The 19,251-nt window shown below is 40.1% G+C and overlaps 1 protein-coding gene and 1 pseudogene across 1 annotated transcript in view; both read right to left on the reverse strand.

The window, feature by feature from the left end:
* Positions 1–6,711: 6,711 nt before the first annotated feature.
* On the reverse strand, positions 6,712–8,653 carry LOC105721963 (uncharacterized; annotated as a pseudogene).
* ACBD3 (acyl-CoA binding domain containing 3) overlaps positions 6,970–19,251 on the reverse strand; it is a 44,060-nt gene continuing 31,778 nt past the window's right edge. The window contains exons 6-8 of the mRNA XM_064383569.1: positions 16,202–16,388; positions 13,555–13,839; positions 6,970–8,897 (exon numbers count right to left, since the gene is read on the reverse strand). Coding sequence (XP_064239639.1) covers positions 8,686–8,897; positions 13,555–13,839; positions 16,202–16,388 — 684 coding nt within the window. The 3' untranslated portion in view covers positions 6,970–8,685. The remainder of the gene's footprint in view (positions 8,898–13,554; positions 13,840–16,201; positions 16,389–19,251) is intronic.

Consider the following 19,251-nt stretch of genomic DNA (forward strand, 5'->3'; position numbering starts at 1 on the left):
TGAGCTACAGTTTTAAAGTTCTTAAAGGTCAAGTGTTGGGGCATCAATTTTGAACAGCGGAGACCCTGACGAGGAATCACAGTCACCTGCACCCTTTCCCAGGATGGGCCTCCAGTGGTACAGAGCAGGAGGGTGGGGAGAGTCACCCTTGGCAGCACAGACAAGTAGAAATGACCAGCTGATCCCAAGGACAGGCAGGAACACCCTTTCCCAGAACCCTTTTCTACGAAGCAAAAACTTTAAGCCACCGGAGAAGGGAAGCAAACCCTCTCACTTAAGATACCAGGCAAAAATCTACTCTTAAACCAGTAGGGAGGCAATGGAAATACATTGTTGTAATGTTCATTTTGTTTTTCTGAGACTTAGTCTTGCTCTGTCACCCAGGCTGGAGTGCAGTGGTGCGATCTTGGCTCACTGCAACCTCTGCCTCCCCGGTTCAAGCGATTCTTGTGTCTCAGCCTCCTGAGTAGCTGGGATTACAGGCACATACCACCACACTCGGCTAATTTTTGTATTTTTAGTATAGAGACAGGTTTCACCATGTTGGCCAGGCTGGTCTTGAACTCCTGGCCTCAAGCCGTCTGCCCACCTCAGCCCCACAAAGTGCTGCGATTACAGGTGTGAGCCATCATGCCCAGCCTGTTGTAATGTTCTTATGCTGTATGTGAAGTGGAATAATATATTTGAAAGTAGTCTTTGCTGTGTTAAAGATGTATATTTTGGATCCAAGCACACTAAAAAACAACAAAACTAAAAACAAAGCAGAAGAACTAATTTAACAAGTCGACAGGAGGAGAAAATAGATCTATAAAAAATAATCCAAAAGAAGGCCATACAAGAGGGAAAAAATAATCCAAAGAACATATGGGGGCAGGGCGCACCGGCTCAGGCCTATAATTCCAGCACTTTGGGAGGCCAAGGTGGGCAGATCACCTGGGGTCAGGAGTTTGAGACCAACCTGACCAACATGGAGAAACCTCATCTCTATTAAAAATACAAAATTAGCCGGGCTTGGTGGCGCATGCCTGTAATCTCTGCTACTAGGGAGGCTGAGGCAGGAGAATTGCTTGAACCTGGGAGGTGGAGTTGTGGTGAGTCGAGATCGTGCCACCACACTCCAGCCTGAGAAACAAGAGCACTACTCCATCCCAACAACAAAAAGAAAGAGATGGGACAAAGAGAAAATAGCAAAACTGTGTATTTAAATCCAATCACATTGATAATAATTACATTAAATGTCAATTGTCTAAACATGACAATTAAGAAAATGACTGTCAGGTTAGATTTTAAAAAGACTCAAATTATATGCTGTCCACAAGAAACCCATTTTAAGTTAAAAAGTAAAAAGATGAATAGGTTCAGGATGGTGGATCATGCCTGTAATCCTAGCACTTTGGGAGACCTAGGTGGGTTGAGAGCTTGAATCCAGGAGTTAGAGACCAGCCTGAGCAACAAAGCAAGACCCTGTCTATACAAAAAGTAAAAAAATTAGCAAGGTGTTGTGGTGCAAGCCTGTAGTCCCAACTACATGAGAGGCTGAGGCAGAAGGATAGCTTAGAGCCTAGGAGGTCAAGGCTGCAGTGAGTTATAACTGCACCGCTGGTTATACTGCACCGCTGGTTATACTGCACCGCTGGTTATAACTGCATCTCTGGTTATAACTGCACCGCTGGTTATACTGCACCGCTGGTTATACTGCACCGCTGGTTATAACTGCACCGCTGGTTATAACTGCACCGCTGGTTATAACTGCACCGCTGGTTATAACTGCACCGCTGGTTATAACTGCACCGCTGGTTATAACTGCACCGCTGGTTATTACTGCACCGCTGGTTATAACTGCACCGCTGGCTATAACTGCATCGCTGGTTATAACTGCACCACTGGTTATGACTCACTGCAGTCTTGACCTCCTGGACTGTAAGCTGTCCCAGAGCAAGACCCTGTCTCAAAAAAGTAAAAATAAAATAAAAAAGTAAAAGGATGGAATAAGATGTATCATGTGAACTTTAATCAAAATAAAACAGGAGTGGCAACATTAATACCAGATGAAATGGCCTTCAGAACAAGGAATATAACCAGACATGAAGAGATACATTACATAATAATAAAGAGAAGTCAATTCATCAAGAAGCCATACAATCATACAGAAAACTTCAAAATAAATAAAGCAAAAATGACCAAAAAAGGGGCGGACACAAATCTATAATTTAGTTGAAGAATTCAAAACTCTTATTTTGGTAATTGACAGAACAAGCAGAACTTACCATCACTATCAACCAACTTAACTTGGCTGACATTTATAGAACATTCCATCCAATGACAGCAGATTATACATTCTATTCAAGTGAACATGAACGTCAACTAGGAGACACCGTTCTTGGCCATAAAACAAGTCTTGGTAAATTTTAAAAAATGGAAATAATAAAATTAAATTAGAAATCAACAACGGAAAAACATTTGGGAAATCCTCAAATATATGAAACCTAACACACTTCTAAATAACCCATGTAACAAGGAAGAAATCACAAAGGAAATTAGAAAAAAAAAGTATGTATTATTGAGACAGAGTTTTGCTCTTGTTGCCCAGGCTGGAGTGCAATGATGAGATATTGGCTCACTGCAACCTCTACCTCCCAGGTTCAAGTGATTCTCCTGCCTGAGCCTCCCAAGTAGCTGGGATTACAGGCATGCACCACCACCACGCCCAGCTAATTTTTTTTGTATTTTTAGTAGAGACGGGGTTTCATCATGTTGGCCAGCCTGGTTTCGAACTCCCGACCTCAGGTGATCCACCCACCTCAGCCTCCCAAAGTGCATGGATTATAGGTGTGAGCCACTGCGCCCGGCTGGAAATTAGAAAATATTTTAAACTGGGCTGGGTGTGGTGGCTCATGTCTGTAATCCCAGCACTTTGGGAGGCCAAGGTGGGCGGATCACCTGAGATTAGGAGTGTGAGACCAGCCTGGCCAATATGGTGAAACCCTATCTACTAAAAATACAAAATTAGCTGGGCATGGTGGTGCATGCCTGTAATTTCAGCTACTTGGGAGGCTGAGGCAGGAGAATTACTTGAATCCGGGAGGTGGGGGTTGCAGTGAGCTGGGATCGTGCCATTGTACTCCAGACTGGACAACAGAGTGAGACGTCTCAAAAAAAGAAAAAGAAAATATTTTAAACCAAAGGCAAACAAAAAATATTTTAAATAAAAAATATAAATATAAAAAATATAAAAAATATTTGAAACCAAAGGCAAAAAAAGAAAAAGAAAGTATTTGAAACCAAAGGCAAACAAAATCCCAACATATCAAAATTTATGAGATGTGAAAAAGCAACACTCAGCTGGGCGCCTGTGGCTCATGCCTGTAATCCCAGCACTTTGGGAGACTGAGGGGGGCAGATCATGAGGTCAAGAGATTGAGAACATCCTGGCCAACAAGTGAAACCTTGTCTCTACTAAAAATACAAAAATTAGCTGGGCATGGTGGTGCCCACCTATAGTCCCAGCTACTCCGGAGGCTGAGGCAGGAGAATCTCTTAAACCCGGGAGGTGGAGGTTGCAGTGAGCCAAGATCAAGCCTCTGCATTCCAGCCTGGTAACAGAGTGAGACTTCGTCCCCCTCCATCCCCCCGAAAAAAGCAACACTCATAAAGTTTTCAGCTTTGAATTAAAAAAAAGGTGGAGATGGGGCTTAAATCAATACCCTAAGTTTCTACCTGAAGAATCTGAGGAGCAGGGAAAGCCAAGTACAGTGGATCACGCCTATAATCCCAGCACTTTGGGAAGCCGTAGTGGCGGGGTCATTTGAGCCCAGGAGTTCAAGGTTTGCACCTCTGTACTCCAGAGAGACCTTGTCTCAAACCAAAGATACGAAAAGCACAAACCACGAAAGTTTAATAAATCTAAACGAAGGCCGGGTGCGGGTGGCTCATGCCTGTAATCCTAGCACTTTGAGAGGCCAGGGGCAGGCAGATAACTTGAGGTCAGGAGTTCAAGACCAGCCTGGCCAACATGGTGAAACCCCATCTCTACTCAAAACACAATTAGCTGGGCATGATAGCACATACCTGTAGTCCCAGCTACTTGGGAGGCTGAGACAGAAGAGCTTGAACCCGGGAGGCAGAGACTGCAGTGAGCTGAGATCATGCCACTGCACTCCAGTCTGGGTGACAGAGGGATACTCCATCTCAAAAAAAAAAAAAAAAAAAAATCAGCCCCTTATGGTGGCATAGCTACTCTGGAGGCTGAGGCATGAGAATTGCTTGAACACAGGAGGCAGAGACTGCAGTGAGCCGAGGTCATGCCACTGCATTCCAGCTTGGGCAACAGAGTGAGATTGTGTCTCAAAAAATATATATTATTATTTTATAGATTGCCATTAACATACTTTTTAAATTTTTATTTTTTTGAGATAGAATCTCACCCTGTCACCCAGGCTAGATTGCAGTAGCATGATCTTGGCTTACTGCAACCTCTGCTTCCCAAGCTCAAGTGATCTTCCCACCTCAGCCTTCCGAATAGCTAAGATCACAGGTGCATGCCACCATGCCTGGCTACTTTTTTGTATTTTTGGTAGAGACAAGGTTTTACCATGTTGGCCAGGCTGGTCTTGAACTCCAGAGTTCAGATGATTCACCTGCCTTAGCCTCCCAAAGTGCTGGGATTACGAGTGTGAGCCACCGCACCCAGCCAACATACTTTATACTTGGCTCTTTTCAGAAATAAACTTTCAAGTCATCAGTACATTATAGATTGAAGTAAGCAACCAGATACAGTGTTTGCCACAGCTACAGTTAACTGCTCCAATTTATACTTTTACCCCACGTATGACTGAATTGAGTTCAAAAGCCAAGTGTCAATTCTAAAAAGTCAGGTATCTGGTACCAAATTAAGGACTCTGATCACTTGGAGCTAGTGGTTCTGTGTTTCATTACAAAAGATATCAAGCAAAAAAAGGACTTGAAATAATGACAATATAATAAATTCAAAGTAAAACCATTAAAGGATAATAATCCATTCAGTCTTTAAAAAATGTTAAGTAGCCTGGGAACAGTGGCTCATGCCTGTAATCCCAGGACTTTGGGAGACTGAAGAGGGTGGATCACTTGAGCCCAGGAGTTTGAGACCAGCCTGGACAACATAGTAAAACCCCAGTTCTAAAAGAACTACAAAAATTAGCCAGGCATGCCAAAGCATGTCCCTATAGTCCCAGTACTGAGGTGGGAGGACTGCTTGAGCCCAGGAGGTCGAGGCTGCAGTGACCTGAAATTGTGCAGCCTAGGTGACAGAGACCCTGTCTCAAAAAAAAAAAAAAAAAAAGGAGAAAAAGAAAAAAAAATTTTTTTTTTTTTTTTGAGATGGAGTTTCGCTCTTATTACCCAGGCTGGAGTGCAATGGCGCGATATCGGCTCGCTGCAACCTCCGCCTCCTGGGTTCAAGCAATTCTCCTGCCTCAGCCTCCTGAGTAACCGGGATTACAGGCATGTGCCACCATGCCCAGCTAATTTTTTGTATTTTTAGTAGAGACGGGGTTTCACCATGTTGACCAGGATGGTCTCGATCTCTTGACCTAGTGATCCACCCGCCTCGGCCTCCTGAAGTGCTGGGATTACAGGTATGAGCCACCGCGCCCGGCAAGAAAAAAATTTTTAAGAAAATTTTAAAATGTAGGCAGATATATGTGAGACAAAAGTCCAATACTAATTCACATGTATTTTGAAGAGTTACTGAATGAAAATGAAGATCTGTTCTACCCCAAGTACACACACAGGCACATGTTTTTAGGTTGCAGATGGGAAGTGTTGAACTGAGAAAAAGCCGGGGAGAGAAGCAAAGATGGCTTTGGTCGTAGATTGAACTTTTTCCCCACCCAGAGACAGAGTCTTGCTCTGTCACCCAGGCTGAAGTGTGGTGGCATGATCTCGGCTCACTGCAACCTATGCCTCCCAGGTTCAAGTGATTCTCATGCCTCAGCCTCCTGAGTAGCTGAGACTACAGGTGTGCACTACCACGCCTGGCCACTGACTGTTGAACTTTAAGCCCTAATGAATTATTAGCAATTACTTACTATTTTGAACAGGTTGATTCTCTTGCACCAAACGACAGATGGTCAAGACTTAGCAGCATGGTTTCCAAGAGGTGCTTACATCAACTGCTCTCCTTAATGCTTCTTCAGTCTGGCTTTATGGTATCCCACACAGCAAAAATACCTCATCTGTCTTCCCAGATTCCAAAAGAAAAAAAACTAAACATGCCAGTTACCCTGCCTATCAGTGGGGTCATCTGGATGTAGCAACCTGGTTCTGGGACTCCACATCACATTGACTAGGCACTTGCCCACAGATGCTCTGCAGTCATCCACCCTGAGTGAGGGCTCTGTCTCCCGCGATCCATTAAAGTCTGCTGGCTCCACATATTTCATGGAACACACTACGCACACAGCAGTGTAGGGAAACAACTTTATAACCCAGTCATTTTCAGTAAGAAAAATCAGTGCTATCCTTTGCATTTAAAAGTCTGAAAAAATTTAAATCTATATGAAGTCAGTAAGGTAGTTAACAATAAAACTAAGTAATTGGCCAGAAGGAGTCTGTTGCAACTAGAGCCTTTTAAAACAAAGATATTTAAAATATTTCTTTTTCTCCTACCTGGATGTTGAAATACTGTACTAATGCTTCAGAGAATAACTGTATTAATAAAACATCAACAAGTTACAGATAAACATTTTAATTGATTAAATATATTATTTTCAAGATCTTTTTGAAATCGCATTTGTACTGTACTAATCAACAGCCAAAGGCAATAAAAAAAGTTTAAAACCAAAAATATTCTGACGTCAACACATGACAGGAACCGCTGCTATGTAAAGTAACATATACTGCTCCCAAGAACAATGATATTTTTAGGAGATAATTCATCTTAACATGTGCATGAACAAATTTGTAATCAAAGGCTGGAAGAAATATATATTAGTGCCTGCTTTTTAAAAGTTTATTTTACATTTTAAATACAGTATTTTTCTCATTAAAAAAAAAAATCCAGGAAGTGCCTAACTCCATGGTTTCTATACCATATGTACATGAGAGCTGACAGATAGCCTGACAAATGTTCTAGATGTAACAGCATGGACACCTATGAGCTGCGACTACCTCTGAACCAAAATTTAAAAACACAAATTAAGCATTGCTTAAGAAAAAATAATCCAGTTTCTGAACAACCAAAAGAGAACAGAGTTAGATATGTACAAAACCAGGTATTAAAAGACATAAAGAAATAAAGCACACAAAAAACTCAAATAGCCCATATGTAGTGAACTGAATATACTGCAGCTAGTCAGTGGAAATCCTCCTATAAGAAGTGATTTATGAACAAAAGAAATATAACAAAAACAAAACAAAAAGAAGTGATTTATGATTTAAAATTTTAAAAATCTAAGTATTTCAGTAACAACGTATAATAACAACATTAAGTATATATTGCCATCTTTGTCATTTTCTATCTATACCACTCTCCCTTCTGAAAACAAGAATCTCTAGACTAGCCAATCACTTATACAAATTTGAGGCAATTAATCCATGTTTGTTTTCAGTAAGGAAAACAAAGGTGTACCTCTTCCTGCCAATAAAGAAATAATACAAATTAAAGCTATAAAATTTAAGCATGGGCATACGTATTTCCAATTCTCCTTAATAAGTAATTCCAAACTGGAATAAGTAGGGTTTGTGACTAAGTAGTAACAAATTAAAAGAAAACAGACTGTCTCTGGCAGTGATTTCCATATTACTGCAATGTTACTTCCCATATGCTGAATTATATTTAAATGATCTTATGTATTTTAATTCAGTAGGTGCCAATTTGAATTTACAAAATCCCTAATTGTATTCTTTGTGCAGAAAAGTTTCAATTTTGATTTGGCTCTATGAAGCCAAATCAAAACAAAATGAAAAACCTGTATTTTGCTACTAGTAGTATGAATAACAAATAAAGATACAAGGATTCAAAGTTTGTGGAAGCTCTTGAAGAAAAATCTCTGAGGTGTTCTATGTATCCTAATACTTCAATTATCAATTAGTTTTGAACATTCTAGTTTAAGATTATCTCAGAAAATAATTCTCTGTAATGTAACTCTGAACAAAACAGCTATACCCAAAGCAAAACCAATCTGGGTCATTCTGAACAAGATCAAACTGAGGCCATTTCTTTTTCTATTATAATGTGTGAGGTCTTGAGTTTTTAAGTTTTAAACATGACCTTTAATCAAAGCCAGTTGTACCTGATATAGACTTATTAACTTAAGGATTTCAAATTAGAGGACACTGTAACTACGGGCTCTCATAAGACATATGGAGCAGGCAGCAAGGGACTAACCATCAGCCGGGTAAGGTCAACGTTGGGGTGTTTTATTTTGGAGACTTTAAATATTTAACATGTAGCTCATGTAACTTCAGCATCCACTAGTGACTCTGCTAGTCAGCACCCAAAGGCTGGATGAGTCTGAGGAATCTGTTTTAGCCCCAAAGTATGAATGCTAGAGTCTCAAGGAAATTTTGATTCCCAGCAAGAGTTCACAAACCATCAGACCAAAATCAATAAGGTAAACCCTGACTCTAATGCTCCACAAAAGTCAAAGGAAATTTCCAAATTAAATGCCATCCTCTGCCCAACCCTAGACTCCAGAAACATTTTTATCTAGTATAATAGACTCTGTAGTAGACCGATTTTGACCTCCACAAAGAGTAGGAATTGTCAAACTTGAGGAGATAGACTCCTCTCCCTGGATACTGGTGGCTGCCAGCATACACTTCCTCATGACAGTCCCGTCGGTACACAGGCACGATCTCATCCAGTAGAGGCTTGTTGGCATTCTTTTTGGCTTTCTCTTCACAACTGATGTTTTCTGTAGAATACAGACAAATCAATGAATAGATTCAGGAAAAACAGATTCAGGAAAACCAAACTTGCATCAAGCAATTAAAATCTATCCTTTCTTTGAGAAACTGCTCTTGTTGGGAATTCTGTTGAACCATTCAACAAGTTATATGCATGTAAGCATTTATTTGTTCATTTATTCCATTCACTCTCTCATTCAAATACCTGATCACGTGCTATATACCAAACCTTGTACTGGGCCCTGGGAGCCCAGGGATGGACATCTTCTAGTGGTAGCAGTGTTCAGCATCCTATCTCTTTCTGTGCTTACCACCATTCCTATTTCTAGGTCCCATTTTCCCTTTTCCATAGCCATTCAATTCCTAATTCATCCCCAGAAGTGTCACTAATCTAAGTAACAAAATGTTGCTCTCATCATCCTTCTCCTGACCAATATGAGTCCTCCCCATTTTAGAAAGATGTAAGATGATTTGTGAGGACTACTGCTTTCTATATATCTTAAATATAAGGAGTAAAATTTTAAAAATCATAGTAGAGAGATAGGCATTCGGAGATACTCTGAAAATTCAATTATTTTCACTAGGCCAGTTTAACCCAGAGATGATCTAAGTGGCAAAAAGTTAGATCTGATTATAGGTTTGCCCTGGTTAATAGTTTTCTTAACTATTAGCTTTGAGGTTAGAAAAAAAAAAACACCTCTAGAAACCTATAGGAATTTTGAAAATTATGAACCAGCTTTGAAGTCTCAGTTTAACTTATTTAATATAAACCACCTCAAAGAAAAGAGGTCAAGGGAGTATTCAGCATAGAAGACAAGACTTTCAGGTTTATTGTTTTTTGTTTTTGTTTTTTCAAGAGGCTGGGACTATAGGCATGGATTTTCAGGTTTATAACATGGCAGAGTGAATTCTGGCAACACAAATTAACTGAGTGATGCTTGTCAATGGCCACTATCAGGAATTTAAAACAAGGGAAGTCTAAGAAATTCTCACAGTCTAGAGGAGATTAAGGAGATATGATGACTGACTACAATGTGGCATCCTGAAATGGATCTTGGAACATTAAGTAAAAACTAAAAACATCTGAATAAACATGGACTTTACTTAATCCAATGTATCAATATTGTTTCATTAGCTGTGATGAGTGTACCACGGTAAAATGTAAGATGCTAAGGACAGAGGGAACTACTTGGTGCAGGGTATATGGGCACGCTTTGTACTATCTTTTTAACTTTTCTGTAAATCTAAAACTATTCTAAAATTAAAAGTTTATTTTTAAAAAGCAGACGGCACTCTTATAAAGGTAGGTAGAATCAGATTTACTTCACCACAGAAATACCTACAGTTAAGCCTCTTTCACGTGCAAATGAGAAATAGAGAACCATTCAAAATGTACACTATTGTTTACATCCAAGAAACATACTGGTCCATTGATTCAAGACTCAAATTTTGTTCAAAATCTATAAAACTAAAGATTACTGGGATAGATGAAAAGGCATCTTTTATCAATTTAAGCAAAGATTTAGGACCTGTAAACAACAAAGGAAGTGGAGAATTAAAGCAGGCAAATGAGTTATCATCCATGCTTCTTCAGGGAAAGCAAACTCCTCTGTCTACCTTTCAAGATCTAAGGAAGAAAAAACCAACAAACAAAAAACCCAGACTCTTCTACCATCTGAAATTAAGCCCCAAGGACTCCTCGAAAAATGTCCATATGGACAAAACATGGTAGGACAGTAGCTTCTAAGGCATATGGACAAATACAATTTGTGAGCTAAATCTTTAAATGGGATAAAGTTACACTCACTCAATGAACAATTCTTGCGAGTGATAAAGCCTCACTGCTACGAGGCTAAAACTTTCAGCTGCAAATCATTTTATGATTAGAAATGGTAAAAGTATAGGCAACGCCATCTTTCATTTGAGGGACATATTAGAACTAAGATAAGGGATATTAAGGTTCTCACCTCTAGAAATGGACCCCTGCCATTTTCACCAGTGCTCTTCCTAACACCAATAACCTTAAAACTATCATTGGCTGAGGGTTCAGACCAGGCAGTAACCGCCTTATAGAGGTTCTCTAGTAGGCAAGCCAGGAGAAATACATTACCTCAACCAATTTCTGAACAGAGAATTCTTATTCACAAAGCTTTCTTTTCTTCGGGGGAGGAGTGGGGTGGAGGTCTGGCTCTGTCACCCAGGCTGGAGTGCAATGGCGCAATCTCAGCTCACTGCAACTTCCACCTCCCAGGTTCAAGCAATTCTTCTGCCTCAGCCTCCCGGGTACCTGGGATTACAGACGCACGCCACCATGGCCGGCTAATTTTTGTACTTTTATTATAGACGAGGTTCTACCATGTTGGCCAGGCTGGTATTGAACGCCTGACCTCTGTCTCCCAAAGTGCTGGGATTACAGGCATGAGCCACTGCACCCAGCCATATTTTTTTTGTGTGTGTGACAGAGGGGGTCTGGCTCTGTGGCCCAGGCTGGAGTGAAGTGACGTGATCTCAGCTCACTGCAACCTCTACCTCCTAGGCTCAAGCAATCCTCCCACCTCAGCCTCCCAAGTAGCTGGAACTACAGGTATGCACCACCACACCCAGCTAATTTTTTGTATTTTTGGTAGAGACAGGGTTTTACCACGTTGCCCAGGCTGGTCTTGAACTCCTCAGCTCAAACAATCCAACTGCTCTGGCCTCCCGAAGTGCTGAGATTACAGGCAGGGGCCACCATGCCTGGCCTCACAAAGCTCTTTTCAAGTACAATAATTTGTACACATACAAAAAACTTTCCTTCCCAGACATCTGCAGAGTCTGACTCTAACGAGTCTCTGTGATGCAACAGAAAGGACAGAACAGGTCTTGACGTTGTTGAGGATCACATGAGACAACAGTAGTGGCTCCTGGCCAATCTGCTACAGTCCTGCTCTCTTACCACTTCTTGTTTATGGTTTTTTTTTCTTTTTTAGAGGCAGGGCCTACCTCTGTCGCTCAGGCTGGAATGCAGTGGCGTGATCATATAGCTCACTTCAGCCTCAAACTACTGGGCTCAAGCAATCCTCTTGCCTCAGCCTCCCAAGTACCTGGGACTACACCCAACTAACTAAAAAAAATTTTGTAGTAGAGATTAGTTGTCACTCTACAAAATGGGTTGCCCAGGGTGGTCTTAAACTTCTGGCCTCAAGAGATCTTCCTTTTTTGGCCTCCCCAAAAGCTGGGATTATAGACGTAAGCTACCATGCCCAGCCATGCTTTTTCAATCTGAACATTTTTTTCTTCCTGTTTCAGTCAGTAGTATTTATGGGCAATGCTTTACCTTGCTGGTGGTACTCAGGAATAAAGATTGATGAAAACAAAATGCCATGTAAGACAAAGCAGTTTGTGCTTCCCTATTTACCAGCTAGAATCTGGACCTGTAGTATAATGAAGGATTTTAAATCTGCTTCTGGGGTGAGAGTCAATCTGCAAGATGTACTGAAATTTCTTGGATACTCTGATAGTTCATGTAGATAATGGCACAGAGTCATCTTTGGACTACCTTTTGACTAGCATTAAATTAAATACTAACTGCTAAATTGAATATTAAACTTAATTTCAAGAGACGTTATGGCACACCTGCCGTGTGTGGGGCTTTCTGTAGATAGCCCCAGAGGCCTCAGGGTGTTGCATAGTGCAGTAATATGACTGGACAACTCTGTACTTCAGAAGTTGACAGACCTTTCAGGCTTATTCCATGTACTTCCAACAATATCTCTTTAACTTTATCCCACTATAATCGGTAAAGCAACATTGCCAAGCCTCTTCAAGAATAAGCAGTCTGTTTATAAGCCACCTGAAAGATCAGTTAGACCAGAAGAACTGAAACATGGTGCTATTCCATTCTCACAGGGCACGCATTCCACATCACTCTCAATCAAGTCAATGAATTAAGTGCTTATTAAGTGTTTATAAGCAAGCCCTACATTCTAACTTTTCTGTGAAACAAAAATAGAGAGATAATCTTCTCAAAAAGCAACACATTTATACCTATTTCTTAGACCAAGGTATTTTAGACTGTCCTTTAAAACACTCACTTTTGTCTACATATTCAGAGGAAATAAAAAAAATCCACTAGCAAAATTGGGATTTCTAAATGGAAGAATAATTTACAAATTTTTAGATGGAATGTTCTGGTGAGTTTCTGTATTTACATAAAAAATCTTAAGAATAATGACCTAAAAAGCTATTATCAGAAATATAAATTTAAATAAATGCCAAGGTTGACAAGAATTCTTTCTTGCAGAAAAAAGCAAATACGAAAACAAATAAACAAAAACAAAACAAAACAAAAAAGAATTCTTTCTTGCTCCTTTAAATTTTTTCAAAGTGATCTTGCATAGTTGGTCTTTCAACACACAGGGTTACAAGTAAAATAGCATTCAGAAAGGAGTAAAATAGCAAACTGCCAAATAGATTTTCCTGGCATTCAAAAAAATTCGTTCAGGCCCCAATCCCTTACAGGAGCCTGGCCTCACAACCTTTTCAGCCCAAGGTCCCACTAATGAAGAGTGTTCCCTAACCATGAAATGTTAATCAGGAAGCAAAAGGCTAGCTGACACCTGAACCATGTACCATTTCTGCCAACACATAACCCAGCAGCTACTGAATATGGACCAAGGGTTCTACCTTCTTCCTCCTCGTCGTCATCGCTGGATTCACTGACGTGCACGCTGACAGCAGTGTTTGGAGAGTCTGTCCATTCAAAATATACCCCAAACCCAATGTCATAATTGTCTGTAGCAAATTCCCAAAAGAGATATGATCCTTCTTCATGGGTGGGTACTCGAACAGTGACCACTTCTCCTCGGCCCACTGTAATCACGGAATCTGCATCCTGCTGAATCTTCTCTTTAAAGTCTTTGATCTGAGGTCGGGTCCACATGGATGGAGCTGCTATCACTGGAAGAGATTCTAAAGGCAACAGGAATTAAAAAGCTAAAGAGAAAGAATCTTCACCCTGCAGGTAGCCACATTTGTATAGGACTACCTGATCAGTCATACTCAGACACTAAGTACAATATGGTCTAGCTTAGATCAAGGACTTGGAGAAATAAAAAAGCCTCCCCATGCCAGTCTCTCCAGATTACCACATTTAACAATGTTGCACGCACTCAGAGGTCATCATACTTCTTCAAGTAACAACTGCAGCCCACAATCATAGAAACAATTTTTTTCAACACTCCCTATAAGGGGATTCAAGAATGACCTTGGAAATGCCCCAACTGAAGTTAGGGAAATAGGCAGGGCGCGGTGGCTCACGCCTATAATCCCAGCACTTTGGGAGGCTGAGGCGGGTGGATCACAAGGTCAAGAGATCGAGACCATACTGGTCAACATGGTGAAACCCCGTCTCTACTAAAAATACAAAAAAATTAGCTGGGCATGGTGGCACACGCCTGTACTCCCAGCTACTTTGGGAGGCTGAGGCAGAATTGCTTGAACCCAGGAGGCGGAGGTTGCGGTGAGCCAAGATCGCGTCATTGCACTCCTGGGTAACAAAAGCAAAACTCCGTCTCAAAAAAAAAAAAAAAAAAAAAGTTAGGGAAATATTCTAGCAAGGAAAAGAGATCTGGCTTTAGGAATAAATTACTCTTTTGGATGTGAACAAAAAAACTGGACTTTGACTTCAGCCTGTCTGTTGAAAAAGTCTTGACCTCCAACCATTCCAAAGTTCTAGAGGCTATTCTAAAGGAGCTCAAAGAAACAGAAGAACTCAGACAGGATTAGAACCACCAGGGATTGAGAAAAAGGGGTAAAGTCTTGTTACTGAGCAGCATCTATGTGCACTTGACTACAAAATAAGTTTCTCAAAGTTAGTCACAGAGCCTTTGAAATATTTTCTCTCATTTGAAAATGCTGGTATAATCCCTTGATAAAAAAAAAACAACAGGGAGTGGGGCAGTAAACCAAGGGATTTCAAAGCCTTTTCTGAAGCAACTGTGTGTTACTGGTTCTAAAAGGACAAGGAAGATCTCTGAAACCAAATTTCTTATGAACCATACTGCCATCCCTGACCACTGTCACTGAAATGCCCTCCTCTGTCTCCTCATTTAGTTGACTCCTCTTGCTTCATATATCTCAGGTTAATTGTCCCTTCCTCTGGAAAGCCTCTGGTGGCCTCACTGACTAGGTCATACTTCCCTGTTTCACATTCTCTCAAAGATAATGTACCTCTCTCTCCATCACAGTACTTATCACAGTTACAATCTACATTTTCTGTGTGTTATTTTGCCTCACCACTACTAGCACTCAGGAAACCTTCAACTAATTGCTGAATGAACAAACGAGCTGCCCATGGAAAGCTAGCAGAGCTTTGAAAAATGCAAAGTTATTTTCTAGGCAACATGGTACCTTAGTCTCAAAATATATATTGTAACACATGGTAGCCAGCCTCCAAGATGGTCCCCAGGGATCCTCACCTCCGGGTCTTCATGCATTTCTGAGGTCACCACCCACAATGTATTAGGATTGGTATGTGTGACCAACAGAATATGGTGGGAAGTTCCAAAGTCAAGGCATAAAAGACACTGACACTTCTGCACTATTCTCTTTAAGATCATGTGCCATAGGGGAAGCCAGTCACTTCCCCTATGTGGACCCTCAAGCAGTCCAATGAGAGGCTTCATGGGGCCAGGAACTGAGCTTCCTGCCAAAAGCCAGCCATGTGAGGGAGCCATTTTGGAAGCAGATCTTCTAGTCCCAGCACCAACATCTGGACTGCAGTCTTATGAGGGAGCCTAAGTCAGAGCCATTCAGCTAAACTGCTCCTGAAATCCCAACCCACAGAAGCTGTGCAAGATAGTAATAAATGTTCATTGTTTTTTCAAGCTACTAAATTTAGGCGTAATTTGTTTGTCTGTTTTTGAGACAGATAGTCTTGCTTTGTCACCCAGGCAGGAGTGGCGCAGTCATCATTCATTGCAGCCTCAAACTCTTGGGCTCAAGTGATCTGCCTCAGCCTCCCAGAGTGCTGGGATTACAGGTATGAACCACTGTGCCGGTCTGTAATTTGTTATGCAGCAATAGATAATTTATATGTATATATAAAATAAGGCAAAACATAACTTTTGTCTTGAAAGTGTCCAAAGACATGTGATTTGCTCTTCTACACTGATCTATGAGTCACCAGAGCATCAGATTCAGAGTAAAAAAATGTTCAACTCTCACAAATACGTAATCGTTCTCAAAAGCTAATTATAACCTGACTTTGTGACTTTACTTTTCACAGATTCGGAATTATGACATCCGGACAAACACATAAGCAAAACCATACCTTTTGGTCCATTCTCTAAGGCTTCTTCTGCAGCTTCTGGTTCCACTTCTTTTTCAGAGCTGTCAGTGTGTGATTTGGCCTGTCCATTAACCGACATCATATCACTTGGTATAGCTACATTCACTTTTGATGATGTAGGTAAGGAAGACCCAGCTACTACTACTTCCTGTTGTTTCTGTAATGCTGCCTACAAATCAAGAGAAAGTGAAGACATACTGACCAGGAAGGCTAGCAAATAGGACATCTGCCCTGGAGTATATCTGATACCATGCTTTTGCCCTACCAAAGTGCTATGCTCAAGCAATTACTTTTATCAGTTTTTATCCTGTCTATAATGAATATTAGTAGTACAATATCAAACTGATAGCTAAACATAATAAAAAAATCAATAATAAAAAATTAATGTAGACAAAAACCTGCAACTAAGGATCACATTTTTCTAATCTGAGAATCACTAAAAAAACGAATTAGGAAAAATTAAAGTAAGTAAGGCCGGGTGAAGTGGCTCACATCTGTAATCCCAGCACTTTGGGAGGCTGAGGCAGGTGGATCACTTGCGGTCAGAAGTTCAAGACCATTGTGACCAACATGGTGAAACCCCATCTCTACTTAAAATACAAAATTAGCCAGGCATGGTGGCTTACATCTGTGATCCCAGCTACTTGGGAGGCTGAGGCAGAACTGCTTGAACCCGGGAGGCAGAGGGTGCAGTGAACCGAGATCATGCCATTGCACTCCAGCCTGGGTGACAGAGCAAGACTCTGTCTCAAAAAAAAAAAAAAAAAAAAAAAAAAAATTAAAGTAGAAATAACCCAAAATAAAACTATTAAAGGCAAAAACTGAACACAGTAACTTGTGCTCTTAAAATTGATGGAAGAAAAACAATCTTCTTGATAAAATTTAAATACACAAAATTTGAATTGGAAAAATTAAACTTGGTAGAAATAGTCACAGAAGAAAATTCACAAAGGCAGAAGCTATAATTGGTAAAATCTGGTATAGGCTCCCAAAGTAATAAAAAAAAAATCAAATATGGACAATTATTTTAACATAATTGACCTCAAAAAAATCAATAAATTAAAACTTCAGAGAAAAATTATGATCACAATTAAACTGAAAACTGTTAGTGTTGTAAAATACTTACCCAAGAATTAAATAGGCTTATAGTATGCAATCTGAGGTAAAAATATTTTCTCAATAAAAATTTATCACTGTTTACATAGTTACAATTGAAATGTATATTCATAAATATAAAATCAAAATGTCCTGAGTCAAAATGGGAGTAAAAACATCTTAAGTCCAAAAGACAACTATTTTGGGACATTCCTCTTCTAAATCAATATGGACAGATACTACTTCAAGTACCTGAGTATTACTTAGGTAACTTTGGTGGGGAACTATAAATTGAATTACAACATACATGCAGAAAAGTGTAAATTGATAAATTACACAGCTTGATCAATTTTCACAAATCAAACGTATCCATGTAACTAATACTCACATCAAGACAGTATCTGGATACTAAGATCAAGACAGTATCTGCCCTGAAGGGTAACAACTATTCTGACTTACAACACCATATATTTGCTTTGTCTATTTTAAAACTTTATAGAAATAGGTTGTATAATGTATGTTCTTTTTTATGTCTGGCTTCTTTCGCTGAGCATTACTTTTATAAGGTTCATCTATAGGGTCACAAGTAATTCCGTTTTGTTGTTTGCATTACTATTAAGTTATTTCATCATGAAAAGATAAAATCTATTTACCCATTCAACTGTTGATGAGCATTTGGGCATGTAAGCAATGTTTTAAACTAAAACACTGTCACGTGAAGCAAGTAAGCATATGTTCACTGCAGGAAAAAAAGTACACACACACGCACACTTGGAAAAAGCCTTTTTTTTTTTTTCTTTTTTGAGACGGAGTTTCGCTCTTGTTACCCAGGGTGGAGTGCAATGGCGCGATCTCGGCTCACCGCAACCTCCGCCTCCTGGGTTCAGGCAATTCTCCTGCCTCAGCCTCCTGAGTAGCTGGGATTACAGGCACGCGCCACCATGCCCAGCTAATTTTTGTATTTTTTTTAGTAGAGACGGGGTTTCACCTTGTTGACCTGGATGGTCTCGATCTCTTGACCTCGTGATCCACCCGCCTCGGTCTCCCAAAGTGCTGGGATTACAGGCGTGAGCCACCGCGCCCGGCCGGAAAAAGCTTTTATAATTCCATGGTGTAGGGATAATGATACATTTTGGGATATCTCTACATACATTTCATTTAATTTATCATTTACAAGCCAGTTACTTAAATGAATAGCAATGCCTCTCTCTGCTGCTAATACAGATTAATAACAAACTTAAGATTTTAAGATATCTTCTTCCAAGGCCTGTATTTTCAGTAATTTTCACATCGTTTTCTAGAAGGAATACTAGCTTCTATAAAAAGTACCTACAATCAAAACAAGTCAGCACACTCAGAACATTCACTGCATGACAGGAAAGCAAAAGAGCATTTCTGATTATCAAAAGGCCCAGCTCAAATGGTCCCTCATCTAGGCTAATTCTTTCTTGAAAGGTTCTAGCAGAACAACTCCCTTCTCTGGGATCCCCTGACCATGAATCTATTGTACTACATGTAATAGATTGTAATAATATATTTATATACACTTTTACTATTTTTAGAAGTTTTAAAAAAGCATAGAAAGGTATAAAAACAATGTAATGAACACCCACAAATGTACCCATATCCCACAATTAACAAATGTGTTCACTGTGCTCAGAATTTATATAAAAATTTATATTTTATAGGGGTAAAGTTCCCTTTGTTCTTTCTCCAGTCCCTTTCCATTTCTCTTTCCAGAAGCAACCAATCAATTTTTTTATTTTTATTTTTGAGATGGAGTCTTGCTCTGTCGCCCAGGCTGGAGTGCAGTAGCACAATCTCGGCTCACTGTGACCTCCACTTCAACCTCTGCCTCCTGGGATTAAGCAATTCTCCTGCCTCAGCCTCCTGAGTAGCTGGGATTACAGGCATGTGTCACCATGCTGGGTTAATTT

Source organism: Aotus nancymaae, unplaced genomic scaffold (assembly GCF_030222135.1).
Source record: "Aotus nancymaae isolate 86718 unplaced genomic scaffold, 86718_ANA_hifiasm-v0.15.2.pri h1tg000032l_0, whole genome shotgun sequence".
NCBI classification, from domain to species: Eukaryota; Metazoa; Chordata; class Mammalia; order Primates; family Aotidae; genus Aotus; species Aotus nancymaae.